The 22,032-nt window shown below is 38.8% G+C and overlaps 1 protein-coding gene across 4 annotated transcripts in view; it reads left to right on the top strand.

Annotated features, from left to right (window-relative positions):
* Nucleotides 1-22,032, top strand: part of SDK1 (sidekick cell adhesion molecule 1) — a 396,182-nt gene that overhangs the window by 114,129 nt on the left and 260,021 nt on the right. For all 4 annotated transcript variants that reach the window (XM_032703881.1, XM_032703884.1, XM_032703882.1 and 1 more), the window contains 2 exons: nt 671-777; nt 4,836-4,983. In XM_032703881.1, the coding sequence (XP_032559772.1) occupies nt 671-777; nt 4,836-4,983 (255 nt within the window). The remainder of the gene's footprint in view (nt 1-670; nt 778-4,835; nt 4,984-22,032) is intronic.

The raw sequence follows: 22,032 nt of genomic DNA on the forward strand, positions 1-22,032 counted from the left end.
GTGACTGGGGGAATATGTGCTTTTGATTAATGTTTGTTTAATGCAGGATTATCTCTATTATTCATGTGTTTTAGTCCCATTAAAACTGTGCCTATCAGCTCATTTTCATGTTGAGTAATCAGATGTAGCTGAAGGAGGAAGGTGAGCATTAGTGGACTAAGTGTCTGTTTAAGCACAGTGAAGGGCAGAACAAACACAATGTATACAGCACATGGTGTCATTTCCAGAATTCCTCTGAATTACAGTGGAATAATCACATTTTTTTCATTGGACAGCTTTGATGTTCCTTGCAAGTCTTCCTAATACCCACATTTAGTTTGCAGTCTTGTTGTACCTCCTCTGTACAAATTACCAGGCTGCTTTCACCAGCCTGAGGAATGAGGGTAGAGAAAACTAAGGAAAAAATTTAAGTCTATATTTCAAGAGAATTTTTGGATATACTTGGTATTTATCACATCCAGAACTTAATACTGAAAGATATTTCATGCATTTTATTCTGTTTGTTTTTTGTGGGTTTTTTTTTTTTAAATCTGTGTATGACAGACAATATTGTAATCAAAGGCCAGAGATGATATGAGAATGCTGCTTGTCAGAAAAAAATACAGTAAGTGTTTAAGGCAATGTATAAAACAGGAAGAAGTGCACTATAATTCTGCATTTTGTCTTGCAGGTACATCATCCCAGCTCTGCAGAGGTCTGATGCTGGATTTTATCAGTGCATTGTCCGGAACAGGATGGGGGCCCTGCTGCAGAGGAGATCTGAAGTCCAAGTGGCATGTACGTTGGAATGGGAGTCCTGTGGCTGATTCTTTCTGTGGGGAGAGAAACAACATACCAATAACACTTGTTAGCCTGAAAAGTCATTAGATATCATATTTAACAAGTTTTTAAATTATTGCATCACAAGAAGTTTCATAGTCTGGGGTGTCTCTGGGAAGCAGCTGAAAGTGGTGCAATGTTAAGTCTTCAGAACAAGCTTTGAGGGGTTCAGAGCCATCAAAAGAGATCATTTGGAGACAGCTGTACATGAGAAAACTATTTTACCTTTCCCTGAATACACAGGGATTAAGCAAGGCCATACAGCACAAAACTATCAATCAAAACACCACCACCAAAAAAGCCCAGAGGACAGCAGCAGATACCTGAGAGGGAACGATGTGGTGGAGATAACGCCAGGCAGCTTTCAGATCATAATCCCTGTGATACAAAATCAGCAGTTTCACAACAATACTTTGAAAGTCTGTTCTCAACACCTTCCTGAAGCAAACCCTCCGGTGTTTGCACCACTTCAGTTTGGACTGTGCAGAATTTTTGCAATCCAGCTGCCATTAGGAAAGGTTAAGTTAGTTTTCTCAGGAGTTGGTGCCAGTGAACATGACATAAGAAATGATCACATACTCTTAATTTTCTGTTTTTCAGTTAACATGTAGGAAATATAATCCAAATGACGTCTTTGGAATTAGCAATAAAATTAGACCTTATTCTTTTTTCATAGTAAAAGCATTAAAAAAATTCAAAACAGACAGATTTGCATACTGTGCCTAAGAAGTGATAAATGGATCAGATTTCTTCTCCTCAGGGTCAGTAACTGGAAATTCAGTTGCAGTAAATGTCACTTGATAAGTGGAATTTAGAGAAATTGAATTATTTATTAGAAACCCAATTTGAAGGAACTGATTCAAGTTAATCAGTATGTCAATGAGGGAAATTACATGGAATTTCCTGTGTTTTAAAATAAAACCAGCTGCAAATGGTATTATGTAAGTTTTGGTATCATATTCATCAGTTTACTGAATTACAGTAGATTATGTTACTATATCTGTAATGTCAGTAATGCCAGTAATTTGATGTTTGATCTCCCTATTGTTTCAGAGCTGCTGGGAGCTAAAGTAAAAACAAACTGCTGCTAAACTGGGGGTTTCCTTCCCTGACTTCTGCCAACCCTTATGCCCCTGCTGTGCAGTGACCTTGTGCTCACCCTGATGTGTGTCAGACCCTTGCAAGTACTTTTCCAAATATTCTTCTTCAGTTTTAGTGAATTCTATCAGGTCACAGAGGATCTACTGAAAGCTGGTGTGAGTGAACATAACTCCGAGCGAGGTGTGGGGTGACCAGCAAGGTTAGCAGGGGAAGGTGAGGGTGAGATGCTCCTCATTGTGCAGCACTGAGCCATTAGAGGAGCTTGGATGCCTCTGGAGTTGCATCTCCAGGTGTGTTTTCAGGGGACAAAGGCTTTGGCAGCAGCACCAGAGAAAAATGTACCCATTTCCTCCTCCATCCCACTGATCGTTCCCGCTCTTGCACTGCGGTGTAGCACACGATCCCTTTGGGCCCAGCAGGAAAACTTGTTTGTGCAGCTGTGGACTGGGAAACTTCTCCAAAATTTGGGAAAAAAAGTAACAATTATTTTGTCAGGTTGTTAAAGCAGTTCTTTCCCCCACTCCTCTCCGTCCAGTTCCCTACCCAGCTGCACAAGCAGTTGTACTGACAGAGCGGAGGGAGCGATTCCCGAGGAAGTACTTGTGGGAACAGTGAGAAGGAGACACAGGAATACTTTACCTTGATGCTGCTGCTGAAGAATTCTGTCTCCTGAAAAGACAGTTTTATTCCCCTCTGAATGAGGGTAAGACTTGCAGTGAAGTGTTTTGTTTCTCCAGGCTGGTTTGTGTGTGTGGTTGGTTGTTCTGGAGAGAGAAAGAAATGCAATTGTTTGCTTTTCTTCAGTTTAAGTTCCACCCCCCACCCCCACCCCCCATTTAATTTGTAGTTCTGCATTGCTGAACAAGGTTAAAAAGCTCTCTCTTAAGACTCTCTGTGAGAATTAAGCAGTTTGTTTATTTATTTATTTATTTAATTTTACTGATAAAGACATTGAGACAAAGGAAACCAGATCTTATATGGCTTGGAAGACCTTTTATCTTGAACCTATAGTGACATATATATGGCTTCTGTAGTGAAATTGCCAGTCAGATTTGCACTTTATTCCTGCAGATTAAAGTGTCCCACAAGTTTTAAATATCCTCTTCCTCCTTCACCCAGGGTAGCTACTGATACCATGTGATTGTTTTCTCTGTTTTAACATTCTTGATCTAAATTGATTGAAGCTGTATGGATATAGTGAAGTACCTGGTATTTTGTCATACATTACTTTTTGGTTATTCTTGAAAACATATCAGAAAGCAACATTCCAAGAGACTCCTAAAATCGTCTTGTGCATTCATCAAGACTTAACAGGGAGTTGTATTTTAGACATTTTACTCCTAAGGATTCACTGGAAATGATATATTTTTGCCAGTGGATAGAGAATGCTTCCCAATTCACTTCAGCTCATGATCTCAAGTGAAAAATTGAAAGGTATAATTATAATGTGCACTGAGAAAGATCTGAGGTATTTTCCATGTCCCAGATATCTGAAGTAGCAGGGAACTTGTTCAATAATTTAAAAAATATTCTCAACACATGCTAACATATTGCTTAACTGAATGGGAGCAGATATTTGAGAGAAAACTGCTGAGTAAATCTTAATTACAGAATGGGCTTTAAAACTCTTGGATTGTGAAAACTGAAATAATCATATGACAGTGAAGTTAATTAGATCCACCTACGCGGTTTGAAACTTCTTTTCAAGTAGCTGATCTGATTACAGTTGTGAGGAATATGGAGCAACAGAGGAAGTACAATGCTGATTATCTCTGAATAAATAACTTGAAAATCACAAAGATGATTAAAGCTTCTTTAAAATACCATGTGTTTTTAATTTCTGCTCTTCTTCTGTCTCTTCTCATCTCCTGCCATTCACAGACCTGACAGCAAGTCTTCTCTTTCCTAAGTCCTTTACATCCCTCTCTGCTGCGCAGAACTTGGAGAGAACCCTGTGGTCCTTAAAAAAAAAAAAAAAAAAAGAAGGGAATTCACTGACAGAAACCAGAATAGTTCTTCTCTATGTGTGTGTGTGTCAGTTCCTTAGTTTAAATCAAATTAAAATGCATAGAAGTTCTTTGGAGGGTGAAGAAGTAAGAGCCTACAGCCCTGTTTATTTTAATGGCTAAGAATGAGATACAAGAGACAAAAGAAAAACAAGAAGAAAACGTTCTCTGAATTTTTTTGGGGACTCCCCAGATATGTGAACTTGCCTGTGAAATAAAGCCTTCAGAGGCAGAGGTTCAGCAATGGTAGATTCCTTTCTTCCATGAAAATTTTTGTTAAAAGCTGCTCTCTGAGACCAGGGATGCTTTTGTAAATGCTGGAGGTCCACAGACACTGCTGAAATCATAGTGTAGTGCCAGAACTGACAGCTCCCAACATGGCTGTGGCCTTGTTATTTTGGAATCCATCTGGATGTAGTGGCTCACTTGCATAGGTCTGACTATCCATTGCCTTGACTACAATGATAGAGCTGCTTGTCTGTTTGTGTAGCAATGGATTAAAAAAAAAAAGGATGACCAAAAAACTGATAAATTCATATACACCACGAGCATTCCTTTGCATTGCAGGATCTTATCTAAAAAAAAAACAAACCCCTAACAATCCAAACCAAACAAACCTCCATTAAAATATCACTTCCAGTTAAAAGCACTCAGTTATTGCCACAGAGCACCGGGGCCATTCAGGACTGCTGATGGATGCTCCAGCAGCACTTGGGTTTCCTTCATGCCTTATGTTCCTCTGACTCTGTATAAATCAACATCAGAACTGTCCCATGATCTCTTGTGTCCACTAATTACAGCAGTGCCAGTGGCTGCTGGAAACACGGTTATTTCTCTGTCCTCTGAAAAGAAATGGGGAGAGAGAGACAAGAACTTCCAGGACTCTGAGCATCATTTTTTAATTTGCAGACATGGGGAATTTCATGGACACGGACCAGAGGAAAACAGTGACTGAAGGACAAGCTGCAGTTCTGAACTTCCCACGCATCCTGAGCTATCCAAGACCCCAAGTGACGTGGTTTAGAGACGGGCACAAGATTATCCCAAGCAGCAGAATGTAAGTCGATTTAAAGCTCAAAATGCACCCACCCTAAAATATGATTAATTGTATTTGATAACACAGCTTACATTCTAAGTACACTAATTAAGGTTTAAAGAGAATAAAGTAGCCTCGTTCATACTGAGTTGGAGATAAATTACTATTTTAAGACCATCTCTGAACTTCTGAAGCAGTTTGACAAAATAATTCATGTGGTTTTAATGGTCCTGGTGCAGCATAAGGGGCTGGATGTGCAGAATGTCTGCGCTTCCTTCACGCTATTCATTTTCAGGATACATTTTGGAAAAGGAAATGCTCATCTCTCAATTATGTTTACTTGAGTGGACTAACTTAATGAATACTGAGATTTTTCTTTTTTAATCTGTGAATCCATGGAGATTTTTTTACAGATTTATGCTTAGTTCTGTTTTCCTCACTATAAAATTCTAAATATTGTTTATTTTGGGGTTTTTTTTTAGCCTACGATGACAATTGTAGTTCTTTTTGACTAATTAGCAGCTCACCCACTAATGACACAGTACTTGCACTTTGATTAGATATTATCTCAAGGTGTGCTCATTTATCCTTTCCTGAAACAGTTATGAAGCCATCCCGTGTTTTCACCTGCACAGAGACTGAAGGGTTTGGCTGTAACATTAAAAAATGTAGATTAAATCTTGTCTCATTTATTGGAAAACTGTTGAAATACCAGAAATGCTGCTGGTTATTTCTGTATTATATTTTCACGTGTTCAAAGGGATAGATGTGCTAGCAGATGATGGTGATGGGATATTGCTGTGTTCCAGGAGTGCTGAGTCTTTAGAGTTTATATTAAAAAGGGAAGAGTATTCTTGGATTTGAATTTTGTTAATCTGCACAGTGTATTTTGCTGTTGCTTATGTGCATTTTTTAAACCTGAAAGCTGGTATTACAGGCACTTTGAAACTGTGAAAATTAGTATTGCAGGGATGTGAAGAAACTGTGTAATAATTTATGAATAATTTAATAGTAATTTGATGGGAAACAGCTGGAAGATGAAACAATGGGTTCCTGGGCAATCTCTCGAAGAAAGCTAAGTGACAAATCCTGAGTTATTAACCATTAAGAATCTACTTCCTCCACTTGTGCCACATCACAAATTTTCTTTTGTCAGTGATGAGAATACACAAATCAACTCACAGATGGTGACAAAGCCTTGTTATCCCGATATCCAAGAGTTTCTTGGGAACCCTTACAAGGGAACAGAGCAGAGTGACCAAGGCAGGCACGCGGTGTCTGAAAATGAGATTTGCCTGAGTTCCCTTGCAGTTTGGGGAAATTGCAAGTAGAGAAATGTGTGTCCTGTATTTGTTGATATAAATATCCTATTTTTCATCTGCTGTGCTTTACTCTTATTCCTGCCCTGTTGGGATTGTTGGGGTAGAATCACTTGAAACTCATGGAGTGTGGAAATACTCACAAATGGGAGAACTCTTAACACTGCTCTGTAGCAGGGCTTCCGTATAAATTTTATTTCCCTGGTCAGAAATTTTGTCTAGAAGGAACTTGAAGACATTTGTCTGGCCTGTGTAGGAATTCCTGAGTACTCTTGCAGTGGAAGTGCATGTGCTGAAAGTGTGAACCTCGTTGGAAGTTTGATGTATGTCAGGTAGTAAACCTGGTAAATTCAGGAGGTGACAGATTTATGGTACACATACCAATCATCAGAGCAGTCTGTGTGCTGTAGGTCTCAAAGTATTGGAAAAACCAGAGAGCATCTACTCACATCTTGCTGTCTGTGAAGTTCAGGAAGTAAATATGGCAGCCCTATAAATATGGAAAACCTGAGACACGGAGAGGATGCATAAAAACCTGAGAAATGTACAGATATCTTATGGAAAGTGTTTCTTATCTGTGGAGCAAGTTGTGCATTTAGCTTGTTCTTTGCACACAAAGGGATGTATCAGTTTAACTGCTCAGTTTAGCCAGTGATCCAGTCAGGCTGATGCATCCATCTGACTGGATCTCCTGCTAAACTCATCAGTGACATTGATGCAACCACCTTGTATGATGCTCTTTAATCTGATTAAAAATACCTTATATTGCTAAATCAATATAAAGCTTTTTTAATGCTCTTAAAAAAGCTTACAATGATTTGGCTCAATCAATCAGCCATAATATTGTGTGTCAGCTGTAACAATGATTTCTAAGTGACATCACTGTCAGCGTTCGTGGACTGAGGACATAAAAATGGGGACAGGAGTGGTGGGTTTGGTACAGTTCATTCAAATAGTTGGTAAAGTTAAGTCTTACTCATGCAGAAACCTTAATGTGCACATTCTTAACCCTGCACCATTTTTATGCCATAAAAATGATCCCGATGCTCGTGTAGACAGAGGTGCTGTCACCACTGGTGTGGAACAGAGCATGTGCTGAATTGTCCTTATGTGAGGGAGATGAAAGATCAAAAGTTACACACACGTAACAGTTCTGAGAAAAAATAAATTCTGAAGATGTTTCAAGGAATGTCATTTAATTGGCTCTGCAGAAGGGTTTCCCTACCAGTTTTAAGGCAGTAAGTGCTGATGTCATTCTCCTTCACTACATGCAGGTATTTAGGACACTTATGGGGAGGGATTCTGCCAGATGTTCAGCATTCCGGAAGTGGTGTATTTCTAGGGAGCCAAGTTGTCAAAAACTATGGTATCACTTTGTGCATTTTTTTAAATGTTCTTTACAATATGTCAAATAAGGCTTTTATTTTTCTTTGTGTTTTCTTATAATTATTATACCCGTTAACACAGTTGCCACTTCTGTCAGATCATAGAATAGTTTGGGTTGGAAAGGACTTTTTAAAGTCACCTAGTCCCACCCCCTGCAGTGAGCAGGGACATCTGCAACTACACCAGGTTGCTCAGAGCCACGTCCAGCCTGGCTTTGAATGTTCCCAGGGATGGGGCATCCACCACATCTGTGGGTAACCTGTGCCAGGGCCTCACCACACTCAATCTTGAAAAATTTCTTCCTTATATCTACCCTCTTTTAGTTTAAAACTGTTTACCCCTTGTCCTGTCCATACATGCCCTTTTCAATTGGGGGGGGGGGGGAAGCTTCAGTGGATAGCTTTGATTTCACCTTTTTTTTAGTCAGAATGGTGACTCTTACTCTGTCAGTATGCATGGCTGTGACATTTTCTGGGAGAAAGTATCCTTTGAGACATTGGCAATTTTTTTCCAACTGTATATTCTGTTGAATTTAACTGCTAGTGTTACTCATGGTGGGATTTTGCAGCAAATAACTATGTAGTAGTTCTCATTTTAGTGGTGTTGGTAATATTTTGTTAAAGCCCCCAGATAAAAACAAGAATGGGATGACAAACTCCTCTGAAATGAGCGGGCACGTAAAGTCAACAAATCCCTGTATAATATATGAATGTGAAGCAAATGGCCTGCACATACTCATGAGATTGTTGTTATAGTTTATGACTTAAGGCAACTAACAAATCTGCAGCAGAGCCAGAGTGATGGGAGGGTGTGTATTTAAAAATTTAAGTCCTAAAAGTCGCTGTCGTCGTCCCACCACCACTTAGTACAGTGTGAGTGTATATTCATTTTGGCTTCTATGCATTATCTGTCACCAAAGCCTCAGCTTGATGTTGTCAAGGGCTGTTTCTAGAAGGAAGCTGCTAGAAAATGTGTACATGCTAGAAAAGTGTGGATGATCAGAGAGAAGACCAGAAGATCAAGAACAAGAGAACATGAGCAGGGAGTGGAATTAGGGTTTGACAAGTTTATTATTATTTTACATTCCCCCAGAAATTTTAGAAAAGACTTTGCATTACACATGGAGAGATTCATGTTTGCCAAATGCACTGTTAAACCAATGTGGAATTACAGCTGCACTGTTATCCAGGGTCTTGACTCATGGGATGATTTTGCTGTTTCCCTGCACATCTTACCCAAACCAGTAAGTTTTACCTCTCTAAAGGTGGCTGCATCAAAAGAAGTTGCTGCTCTGGGTTGTCAAGTATTCAGCTTGTCTTGCCTGGCTGTACTTCATCAGCCTGAAAAGCAGGGCACGTTTAACTTCCTTTACACAAGCACGTTCAGTACCTTGGAGAGGCACAAAGGACAGTAGCACAGTCAAGGTCTGCAATTACCTTTCAGTTGTGGTACAGAGGAATTAAATTCTCAGTACTCTTAGAGGATTTTTTACCTTAGTTTCTAAGGGAAGCACTTTTCACTGAAAGGCCATCAATTCATTTATTCTGGGTTTCTTCTCTAAGAAGAAAACTTCTATGTAGACATTGTTATCATCTTCATTAGTGTCCTTACAGGGAAACTATTTTTTTCCCCTAATAAGCTGCAGCTAGATGAATATTAAGTCATGTCTTTTGTTAGTGGAATTGTGTCTGACACAAAACAGGAAAGTTCATTTTTTGGCATATAAAGGCACTCCAGGGGTGTCCCTTTTAGCTGGATGGGCATTTAGTCACTTAATTAACTGTCCATGAACCAAAACACTTCACAAATGCACTTCAAAGCTCTGGAAAGGGGCAAGGAATTGCATTGTCTTTAGGTACACGAGTTAATATCTGGTTTTTTGCACTAAGATCAATTCATTGTGCATTTGGATGTGTTTGGTCATCAGAGTCTCTCATAGAGACTAAAGGTGCTGACTGATTGTACCAGCAGCTGTCCAATGTGACTTGCTGTGGTTTTGAACACTCACAATGCCTTGCAAATAAGCAAAGCTGGCACAGATTTACTGGTCGTTTGTTAAGGTAAAATTGTACATCTCTTAATGGCAGTCTCCAAAAAAAAAAAAGTAGCTGTAGCTAAATAGACTTTAAAAAATAAGAAAAATTAAAATATCTAAGAATAATACATCAGATTTTGGGCTGGTGCTAGGGTTAGGGTTTAGGGTTAGATTAGATTAGGGTTAGGGTTAGATTAGGGTTTGTTTTGATGAGAGCAGCTGACTTAATGTGCCATGTATATATTTTTCACTTTAGAACAAACACTGTTTTTCTGTGAGCAGTTCTGGTGGCACAATGCATTTCTCCACAAACACCAGCCTGTCACACAACGTGTGCCAGTTGCACATAATTACTTTTCACACACACTGGAAAATACTTTCATTAAGATCGGGATGATTATCATTACCGAACAATAAATTCAGAGACTGTCAACTTTGCAATTTAAAAGACTAAAGTTTTGAAGATCTCTTGTCTGGTGGCATTATGGAGTGACACCTCTGAGCAGTAGGAGATGTGACAAAACCCCCTGTAATATTATTTTTATCTGCTCGTACCTTTTACAGCCTCCACATTAATTTTGAAGTCAGTACCTGAAAAAGAAGATTATTTGGTAGAATTAAATTATTTCCTCAAACAGAATTTCATTGCTACCCCTTAATTCATTTATCTAACTAAACTGCTGCGTTGAGTAATTTCAGTTTGAGGGAACAGGCAACACCGGGAATCATTTTACATCAAGTTTTACTGCTCTCCCCAAGGGCCATATGCATATGAAGGGCTGTAGGGAAATCTCCCATCATCTCTTCAAGTTTGAGCAGCCCTGATGCTGTCAGTGGGCTGGTGTGAGTATTATTGTCTGCTGTGTTCAGCAGAGGATAACGGGAACACCTCAGGGTAAGCAAATCCCAGGATTATTTTCTAAAGCTGTTTGACTTGTCTGGGTTCAACCTCGCTGTCTTCTTCCCTGCACGTAATTTCTTTGCCACAGGTTTTAAATACAGGTTTCAAATATGCATTTCTTAACTTTTAGGGGGGAATTTTGTGTGTTGGTTTGATGAGGGGGAGAGGAGGAGGAAGATTGAGGTCGTTTTTGGGGACCGTGACGTGCTGAGCACAGTGTGTGTGGGAGTGACAGAGCCCAGTTTAGGTGGAAGAGGGACAGTACAAAACAAGTTCCTGCCAAGAACGTGCCTTTTAGCAAGGCTCATTTGGAAGTGGATTCCTCCCAGGTGAGACAGTCTGGCTGATGAGATGAGAGGCACATTTTGGGATTTGACCAATATGTTTCATTACAAATTTGAGCCACAAACCACAGAGGGTTTTTTAATATATTTTTTTTTTCATAAGCCAGGGGAAACTGCTGCACTGTAAAATCCATATTTTTTGCTAGGAAAAAAGTGGCTGCTTGGAACTAATATTGTGCTTTAATGGGCCTCAGCTGCTTCCAGTATCTTTCAGCACAATCTTCAACAGCTGTAAATTTCAATAAAACTTCAAAGATCACTGTCTAAGAGGAAAATCTGACTGCTGGATATTGTTTTTCCTATGATGATCACATATAAAGAACAAAATCATTTTATGTGCCACTACGCTTATTAATCATAGATTTGGAATTTGTAAAACAAAGGGAATGGAAGTGTCACTGGAAGGAAACCTTTTTGCTCTAAGTATGATTTACTTATCACAGCTTGCAGTAGAAGTTGATTTATGAGTTTGTTGCTTTCTGGGGACAAATGTACTTTGAGAGAGAAAATATGGACTATGAAAGAAGTGTTAATAGCATTACTCTTTGCAAGTGAACTATACACTGTTTTTTAAAAAATCATCTCCAATTTAGAGGTAAATATGAAGACTCACTGTCATCGTACTTCGGGGCTCACTTTTTGCATCTTCTGCATTTTCTAATCAGAACTAAATATGCTATTAGGGGCAAATCATGAATAATCCTTTAATAACTAATGTGCTTTTGTGGGAAACCATTTTTCTGTCAATCTTTGAACTGCTCTGTCTACAAATGGAAATATTTTAATATGCAGCCAAGATAAGAATATTTAAAAGTGTCGCAGTCATTCTTAAGAGTGAATATGCAAAAGAAAACTATTGCTTTATGCTTAAAAAGTGGCAATTGTTCACAAATCCCTGGGAACAGTTTATCTCCTGTAGCCCCTCACATATCTCTATTTTTATGGAAATAGATGCAAAATGCTTGTGACTTATCAAATATAGCAGAAGGTAATGTCTTATGTTTACCAATTAACTTTTATTAATCAAAACTGACTGAAGTAAAATGTATCTGTCAGTACTTGTGGCTGGGTACTACAAAGCAAAAATCTTTGTGATTCTAGTGGATTTGTATATGATCTACAAAGGTGTTAAGACATGTAAGTTTGTAACTTTATGATACAGGTTTACATAGAATACTTTAAAAGCCCAATGATTTTGGCAGATTTACTTTCATAGTGAAAGCTGCTGTGTGATTCAGGAAAGGAGAAAAAAAAAAACCAAAACCACAGAACTTGGCACTCTGGGGATGTAGTGTGGCTTTTGTGGTTGATTTGCATCAAGTCTATTTTGTTAACAGTATTCAACTTGAATTTAAAGAATTTGGTACATGGGAGCAAATGGGAAGCAGCCCTTCCATTAAGTAGTGCTGCAGAGAAAGGAGGGATCTGGCAGCCTGCCTGTGCCCTATCTCTGGTTGTGAGTGGAGTCTTCAGCTGGTTTGTGTTTGGCCTTCATGGAACAGGTTCCAAATGAATTTAAATACGTTGTAAATGTGCTCTCTGATGTTTCGTGGGTCTGCCTGGTCTGTATGGGAGGAGGGGTTTTTGGCTCTGGTGGAACTTTGCATCTTGCAATTAGAAGTGAGAAAACAGTCGAACTCCACCAATATTCACATGAAATCTATTTGTCTGCTGCATGTTGGTGCTGCCTTTTCTTTATTAATACATGCCTCTGGCTATTTTTATATATTACACAAATCTGTTGTTTTACATGAGAGGACCAATTCTAGACACAGACAGACAAGGCAACTGTTTGCTGGGGTCACCACAGCCATCACTTGCTTGCTCAACTTTGTTCCCTTTGCCATCCTCTCAAAATTCCTGCCAGTTGGGTGGGGAAAGAGTAGAATAGATCAGGCTACTTTTCATCATAGCAGGAGCAAAGGGAAAGGCTAAGCAGTGGAAATGCTGAAGGAAATCTGTGCCTTTCCTCCCTTTCCACCTGGCTGATACTTGCTGTCACCCAGAGGGGAAGGAAACGTGGCTGAGCCAAGGCAGGTTTGTGTGTGAAGTCAGGGATACTGAGAGAGAGGGATGGATGGGGGTGTTCAACCCTGGTGGAGGAAAAGAAGGACAGAGAGGAGCTTAGAAGATGGCATGGCTCAAGAAAAGGATCACAGATCCTTGGAGAAGGAGAGTATGGATGAGGGGGAGCTGGGAGGACAGTGGTCTGGGAATGGTGCTCTGCAGCTTCCACTCACCTCACAGGAGTGCCCAGGGTCCTGAGAGTGTGGCCCTCACTCTTCAGTTTCTTCCCCCAAAAAGCTTACTGACCTTCTCAATCCAAACTCCCACTCCCTGTGTTCCCACTGATCCCTTCCAGACAGTTGTCCCCTCTGGAACTACCCTCCAGTTGCTGCAGAACTGAATGCTGCCAGCACTTTATTTTTGTTTGTTGTGGCCTCTTTGTAGGATCAGAACCTAATGTGTCATTGACAAATAAATTCACAGCTCAAAAAGCAGGACAAGGAATATCAAGCAATTTCTGGCTTGTGTGTTCCTGGCTCCTTCAATTCTCAAAATACAGGTATAAGGGAGACCTTATTTAGGAAAAGCACTTGAAAGCATTGAAGCTAAGCTCTGTACAACAACTTTTTATGTGTTTTTCTCCCAAACCTCAAAGGCTCTTCACTGTATAAAATGGGGGTTTTGCTAGATTTTATTCAATGATTTTTCAAGAAGCTGCATTTGTCATTTCGTTCAGCAGCCAAGACCATTTGCAAGAATTTTAACAACTCTGCTGCTGTCTGCCAGCTGCCATGTGTTCTCTCCCTGCTCCCTGCATAATGCCTCTTCACTGCAAGAGGAGTGCAATACTTTCATAGTAATCACTAGTTCAAATCACTGATTATTTTAAAACATCAAATCTCATTTTTGGCAATCCATCATCTGTTTCCATGGGAACTGAAACTGGCCTTAGCAGCAACCAGAAGCTGAGTTTATTGGGATACTTACACATTTCAATGGCTGTTGTTAGACAGCTGCATTTTCTGTTTACCCAACAGATAGTGCAGCAACAGCCTCATAATACACTTTTAAAATTCTATGTACATTTCATTTTAATGTATTTATATCATTATTCATATTTTTCACAACTTAGCAGAAATGTTATGATCAAGAGAGAAAATGTCAGTAATTTCCCTCATATGCAGTCAATATTGGATGTTTCCATCAAGTGTCCTTACTGTTGTTTTAACTGGGACTGTGGCAAAATAAAAATGGAAAAATTCCCCTCCTTGAGGGGGCAAAAGATAGGTGGAGGCTCCCACTTTTAAGTATTGTCCCTTGGTAATCTTATCCCAGAGTTTCTGCTCTCCAAAATCTTATTTCTTCCATAACTTTTGCCCCAGAACAACCATTTCCCCAAGTTTGCAGCTCATCTTCCTGCTCCAGAGCTCAAATTCTTGTTATTTGTAAAACCATTGATCAAATCAGTAAGTAGTAGTAGTAGTAGTAGTGTGGATTTAAAAATGCTGTTTTGCTGTACATTTTTATGGAGTATTTCAGTATCAAAGAGAATAATAGGGCAACTAATTGAATGTAGTATTAATATACATATCCAGCCAGCTTTTTTTTTTACTTTTCTTCCAACTGCTTCAGAGTGAAAATCATTATTTTGGTTCAGGAGTGAGGCAGCCACTTAAGATAAATCTGGAATCTTGAAAGACTGTTCTATTACCAGACCTGATATCCAATAAACAACCCTCCTCTTCTCCCATCTTCTAAGACTGTTTTTATCATCACAGGGGTAAACTGGCTTACAAGGAAATATTTGGAGCCAAAATAGATCATATGTACATAAACATGCTGGAATGAGACTGAGGATGATTTGTCTTGCAAAATAAGGGGACAGAGGGAATTGTTCGATGCTCCATCGAGTGCTGAGGTACAAGGGGAGAAATGCTGATTTTCCCAGGCTCTCAAATTAACTCTAAAGAGTTTCCACTAACATGAAGCATCTCATAAAACCACTGTAGAAGCTGGCAAAAACTCTTCCTGTCCCAAATCTCAGTTCCTGCTCCTTTCTGCAGTCAGTGCTTTCCCAGGACTGATCTCAGATCGTGTTACTGGTGCAGTATTTATCACAAAAACCCAATTTCTAAACTAAATGTCTGCCCTCACGTCTTCATGTGGGTGTGTTTATCAATAATTTATTTGCATTTAGCATAATTATGAACAATTCAAGCTATATTTTCAAAGAGATGGATTTGTCTGCATACATATGTAGTTAGAAACCTGCTGCAGTGAGGGAGATGATAAATAACTGGTAAGTAGTGGCTGAGGGTGCACAGCAAGAGAGTGTGAGCAGAGAATATTGTGCAGCTGCTTTGCTGGGACCTAGATCTAGTACTGGCTGCACCCAACTATGGTTTTAACAGCATTATTTGAAGAGTAAATTAATTTATTTTTAAGAATTTTTAACTTATTTTGGCAGAAACAGTGAAAATACCTTGAAGAAGTCCTGTAAATAAGGTCTTTGTTGTATGTTGATGATTTAAATATTCTCATACAAGAAATAAACTAAAATGTCACTTATAATTTAATAAAAACAGGGAGCTGGCCAAATCATCTTGTTTCAGTGAAATATTAAGAGAAGTGGCAGTTTAATATTTTAATGCCTGATAGCTTTTAATCCGTAGCTGTCAGTGCTAATTTCACTAAATAAAAGACTTTATGGTGCTGAAGGTTCACTAATCAGATTCATAAAGGTACAATTTCAGTTGTCATCCTCTTGTCTCTTTGGGAACCACATTTATTCAGGAACCGATTCCTGAGTGGAAAAAAAGTACCAGGCATGGAGTGGAAAAACTGGTGTGCAAAATACACCTTTCTCTCATGAAACCTGCAGAGGTGAAACTGGATGAATAAAGAATCCAAACATCATGCCTGAATTTTTGAATTATTTAAGCAAAATTGTTTCATCGGCAGGAAAATTTCTGATTGAGGAGCACTTTTTAGAGTTCTCTTTTTCTCCCTGGGAGACTGCAGTGAATTATGGGGTCTCTGAGTGCTGTCAACTCCTCTGAAACCTGCCTGCACCCAATGGGATATTCACTTAATCTGCTCCAGCACTTTCTGTTGCTGGTAGGTGTGAATTTTAATCATCCTGTACTAAAATACACATTTCCATCAAATGCAGTAGATTTTGGTTCTTTTGATAGGTTTGTATGAGATGGCACAGGTGGATTGTTTTGTACCAAAAGCAAAGGCAGCACAGTGTATTGCTGCAGTTTGTTCTGTATATAAATTGTGAACGTAAAGAGCATAGGCATGATGTGAAATGGTCAAACAGGATGGCAACAGACCCAAGCTACCCAGCTAAGTGCCAGGTGATTTGCTAACAATCTCAGTTTTTGATTTCCTAATGCTTAATTTACACCTCTGAAATAACACAGTAATAAATCCTTCCTTAGTATGACATCAAAGTACTTTCCATGGGGTCGTACTTCCATAGGGTTGCGGTTTTTTCCTCACTCACAGACCTTAAAAAAAAAAAAAAAAAAGTCCATTGGGTCGTTCCTTCAGATGCAAATGTGAATATCTTCTTTTATAAACTGCAAAAGGGATTTACCAGAATTATGAAAAGGACTTTGAGCTTGTGCTTATAAATGCTAATATAAAATCTAGTATTTTAATAAGTTTTTCTAAATTTACATTTTTAAGTGCAGAGCGCTGGGTGAGCTTGGAAGGTGCACCCTCTCCCTTTGACATTTACCTTCTGTTCCAACAGTTCCGACCCCTTTAATAAAGTCACACTTAAGAAGCTCTTTGTGCTTTAATCTTTTAACCAGCCCAGAGTATTTCACCCTGTGCTGTGCCAGCCATGAAGTGGAGGGGGAGCTCTGCAGGAGCTCTGGCAGGTGGGGGAAATAGCAACAGCAGAGCAGGAAAGTGTCACTTCCCAGGTGACCCAGGATGGTGCAGAGCCCCGGGGAAGTGAAGAACCCAGGTCTTCTGAGTCAGCCTCAGTTTTGTGGTGTCAGTAGCATTTTAACTTCGGTGGATGTAGTGAGACAAAAGAGAGCGAAAATGGAAACCTTTCTAGAACAGCTCAAATCAGAACTAAACCAGAGGGAGATCTGGTTGCCTTCTGATGTGTGTCACAGTTACCCTGAGCCATTTTGGAATGGGAAGGGCTGATGTTATTCTTTTCAAAACCCTGTAGTGTTTCACACTGGTTAACATTTCGTTTTCCTTTCAACCTGTGCAGTTGTTAGGAGTAGATAAACACTGCTTTGTGCATTGCCATAGCACAGTTTTATCTTTCAACATCAGCCAATTGTAGAAGGACCAGAATTGTCCAGAATAACTCTGCCCTTTGCATGTAATGTTATTTTACCTCAAAATTAGTCAAGTCCTAATCTGTCTCATTATTCTGCATCTTATTCTGTGAAAATGTGATTTTCTTAATACCAGCTTGTTAAAGAGTTTTTGGAAGTTCTGGTGTCAGTACCATGCAGTTTCTCCTTCATCTGCTGCTTTATTGGTATAACTTAGCAAAATCAAGAAGGGTGTAGTGTAAGGTAATTTAATTTTTAATTATTATGAAAACTCTAATTCTCAGGGAAGGGTTTTTTTAATATTCTTGGGATACTTGAGCACTTAATGAGTCCTGAATCATTTTGCCTGGTGTACAACAAGCATGATCCCTGCCTGTTGTTTTAGTGGATCAGTGCTAAACCACGTTCTTCTCTTTAGCATGTGTTGAACTTGCTGCATTATTTGTGTAAATATTTATAGGATCTGATCTCTGAAGATTAAACCCCCATATTTTAGTTAAGCATGTTTAATGAATCAACCAGTTTTTGCAGGATAACCTCGTTGCTATTTGCAGTGTTCTTTGAAAGAGTCGCTGAGCAGAAAGCAAAGCAACACGGTTGGGTTTGAAGGCTTTATGACGCAGTCACTTGACTGTATTCTCAGTGGTGCATTATAAATTTGAGGTCTTTTACGTTATTACAAATCTCTCAACTTCCCTTCAGGTTCCGAGATGAAATAATTGTGTTGCAAATATCAACTGCTTAAACTGAAATTAGATTTGTACGTTCATAAAATTCAAGCCACTGCTTCCTACATTAAGGATTTTATTTCCGTAACGACTTCTAAGGTTTGAGAGACTGGAACAACATATCTTATTTTCTATGTAACATTTCTAACTAAGTGTTGTAATGAACAAAGTATTTTCCTGCTCAGAAAACTGAGCAGGAGGTGAACTGTGTCATTTGAAATCTCTGCTTTAATTGCTTTTATTTATAATGAAGGCATCTGCCCATTAATAGCACTGTTAAGAGTGAAGATAATATTAGGTACCTTAAATAAGAACAAAAAATACTATAATGCCATTAGGGAGATATTTGCATATACTGATACAGAATTGTCAAATATGATTAGTCAGACCTGTACAGGATAAAGGAACAGAAGTAATCCAGGAAGGAAAATGCCCTAATGTTTTTAGAATAGTGCAAGAAATTAGTTCTTGCCTTGGCAACTGAGACAAGATTTGCAATGGCAATAGTTGAGCAGTGTCTGCATCGTGAAAGACATAAAAGAAATGTCTGGGGTTTGGGTTTTGGTTTGTTTGGGAGTTTTTACCATTAGTTGTATCTGTGATGCATTCAGTAGATTTGCATAAATGTTCATTTGTGTTGTTTGCACTCAAGCTGTGGAATATTGCAGGTTTTGGAAGGTTTTCAAGTCAAATGCTCCAGGTGCAGGTAACCACCTCTTTTTCCTTTGCATCGCTTTGTGTTACTGTGAACACTTATCTTTGTGAAAGCTGAAATAATGGTAAAGGTAATGAAATCTCATGCTTCAGGGCCTATGCTAATGCCTACAAATCTATTTCACGTTTTGTGAGATTAATTAGTTAATATGTGTGCAGCATTTAGAACATAATTAATTCTAAATTTATGCCAAGAATTGCTACAGACTGATCGCCTGTGGAACTCAAGAGTTAATTTCATCTGTATACCCTGTACAAATTAAGAACAACATGAATTTTTTAAATCATCTGTGTTTGTTACTGACAGATCATTTGTCCCACAAGAGTACTGTATGCTGTATTTAGTTTGTTTAAAGAACAACTATTCCTGGTTAGTTGGATCATAAGATCACAGCTGCCTGATGAACTCTGGGAGGCACCTTTAAATGCTTTAAATTCACTCTTAATGTTCACACCAGGAGCCCTCAAGTAGCAGTCTAGAATTAGGGCTCTGGCCCTTCCCTGGTTTTTCTTCCAAAAAGAGGTTTTTCTATCCATCGAGAGATCAGAAGTGGTTTGAGATGTATACTAGCAAATTTCCAGAGCCTGGAAAGGAGGATTTCTGTTAGGAAGATGAGAAGTGAAGCTGGAATATTAACGTGAAGTAAAAGAGTGGGTGTCCACAGACAGAATTTTGAATAGTCATGGTAGACTGGGGAGAGGAAGTCAAACCCAACCAGTCTTCCCTCTATGCTCATTCAATGGAAAAAAGGTCATTCTCAATACATAGAGTAAATAAAAGCAAATCAAGAAAAAATCCGTTTAAAAATTTGTTCAGGGATAGTAATCCTGACTGAAATTAGGGAAAGGGTGGACTGTTTTGACTGATCATTTTAGTTTTTCCTCCTCAGAATGTGCACATAACTTAGCTTTGTTAATTAATCTGTGTGGATTTGAACTTGAAAAAGAGACCTTTATCTAAGATTTTCACCCCATATTATATTTAATTAGTAAATAGTTCAGACTGAGATTTGTAATTACAAACTGGCATCAGGTTTAAGTATGTTGAAACAAGCATTTCTCTGGGAAGCTTAATTTCACAGAGACTGAAATGGTTGATACTTGCATTGCATTTTGTGCTTGTTTGTTTTATGATTTTTCCTGGAACTATGTTTGCTGTCATTTGCAAACAAGAGAGATCAGTCTGTTATTTACTGAGGCTGAGTAAATCACAGTGCATTATCCAGTTAGGAGACAGTACACAGAGTAAGCAGATCAGGAAAATGTATTTCAATGCCAGCTTCATTAAGTCGATAATCATCTCAATATATTCCCTTACAACTTCAACAATTAGTAGCCGTAGTTTTCTTCTCATGATTATCTTTAATCAGTGGCACCAAAAAAAAAAAAAAATCCCCAAGAAAAATTCCACGGTAATTGGAAGCTTCCAGAAGAATGTTTTCATGTGTGGAGCGTTGCAGCAATAAGAGTCACAGGACCCCAGATTAGTTCTGGGTTCTGAAGGGTGGAATTCATCACAGGTGATAGCACAGCAGCTCACCTCTGAGGAAACACCTTAATTTCTGTCATAAACCATATGTTTCTTCAAAAGATATTCCTGTTTCCAGATACCTCAACAGTAGGACATGGCCACATGCAGAGAGTGCCAATGACTTTGGTGGCCCCATTAGGCTGATGTCAGGGTTTAGTATTCTGTGCCTGTGCTTATCTCCCCTGGCAAGCCCATGAAGAATTGCTTTGCTCTTGAGAAGCAGTTACTGTGTTATTAACTTTGCTTGCACAACTTTTGTGCTGGGCTTTCAGTTTTAGCTTCTGCCATTTTAGCCTAAGCTTCTGAAGGCAATTTTTTCATGAAACTTCTTCAGAATTTTCAGTAGTAGATTAAAACAAAACAATAAATATTTACAGAGTATAGGAGTAAATAATGCATTAGAGAAATCACCATGGAAGAAATGCCCTCTCTGATGTTCCCCCAAAGTGGGAGATAGTGAGAAAAACTGGAGCTGGCTCTCACCTGGACCAGTCTCCTCCACAGCTCCTATAGATCCACATGGACACATCCATTCCCTTGTCCTTATCCAGCCTGTGGTTGTGGGGCTGCTGGGAACTCAATCAGGTTTATGGATGGCTGCACTGGGGAGGCCACTTGTTCAGACAGTGTCCTCCACTAGAGGAAGACATTTGTCCTGCAGGGTTTTTTTGTTTTTTTTTTTTGTTTTATAAGGTGTTCTCAAAAAATCAGAGATGAAAATATTTTGGCTGATATGTTTCGTCTGACATATTTGCAGTTTTATTCTGACACAGACAATGATCTCTGATGGCATTGCTTACAAAGAGAATATTGTGTCACCAGATCAGTGACAGTGGAGATGAGATAGGTGAATAAATATTCTTGGAAGTGTTCCTGGCTGCTATGGTGTCCAAAATACACTGTGCTAAAGCCGGTTCTGTATCTCATGGGGAAGACTTCTGGATTTTTAGTTGGAAGGTTAAATGTCTTTTGTTTTAGATATTTAGAACGATAACTTAGAAGGACATTTGTTTCAGAAGCAAAATGCAATAATCCAAAACTTCCCATTCACTTTGTTCCTGTCTAGAGAAGAACCTCCCCTTCCCTTTTAGTTTTTTGTGGTGTCTCATAATTGAAGACAAAAAATTTCAAAGGTGTCTGCAGTTACACATACACATTAGTCTGATTTGAATAGAGTAGATGGATTCTGATACTACAGTCTTGAGTAAGGAATGAAGCTGCATTAATATCTTTCATTCATTCAATGTAGCTATTCAAGGGAATATTATTTTCAGTTGACTTATTGATTTTAAATAAATGTTTATGTGCGATAAAGTGTTACAGTATGTTCTGTAACGTGTCAGAAAATTTGCTGAGCATCATCTGGATTGATCACACCCAGAATGAAATACACTGATAGAGCGTTTCCATGGTGATTTCTTGTTTTTCTGATCATGTCTTTTAATTCTCTCTCTCTCATATATTAGACAGGTTGTTCTCATTGTGGTGAGCTTGAAATCTCATGGACTACAAGAAGCTTCAGTATTTTCCTGTGCTCCCTGCTGCTTTGTGTATTCTGTCACTGGCATAGTCACTTAATTATGTGACAGGCAATAACTGCTCTCCGAGGGAGTAAAAACAACTGTTGAATTCGTTTTTAAATTATATCATATTGCTCCGTTCGAAACCTCTTTTAAATAAACGTTGAGGATAGAACTATTGATGTGGTTTTTAAACTTTAAATTTCAGTTAGTTCAGATCATTTTAAATAGTCCTTCAGCAAGAATAAATCAGTTTTTATGACTTATAACTT

This window comes from Chiroxiphia lanceolata, chromosome 16 (assembly GCF_009829145.1).
Source record: "Chiroxiphia lanceolata isolate bChiLan1 chromosome 16, bChiLan1.pri, whole genome shotgun sequence".
Classification (NCBI taxonomy): domain Eukaryota; kingdom Metazoa; phylum Chordata; class Aves; order Passeriformes; family Pipridae; genus Chiroxiphia; species Chiroxiphia lanceolata.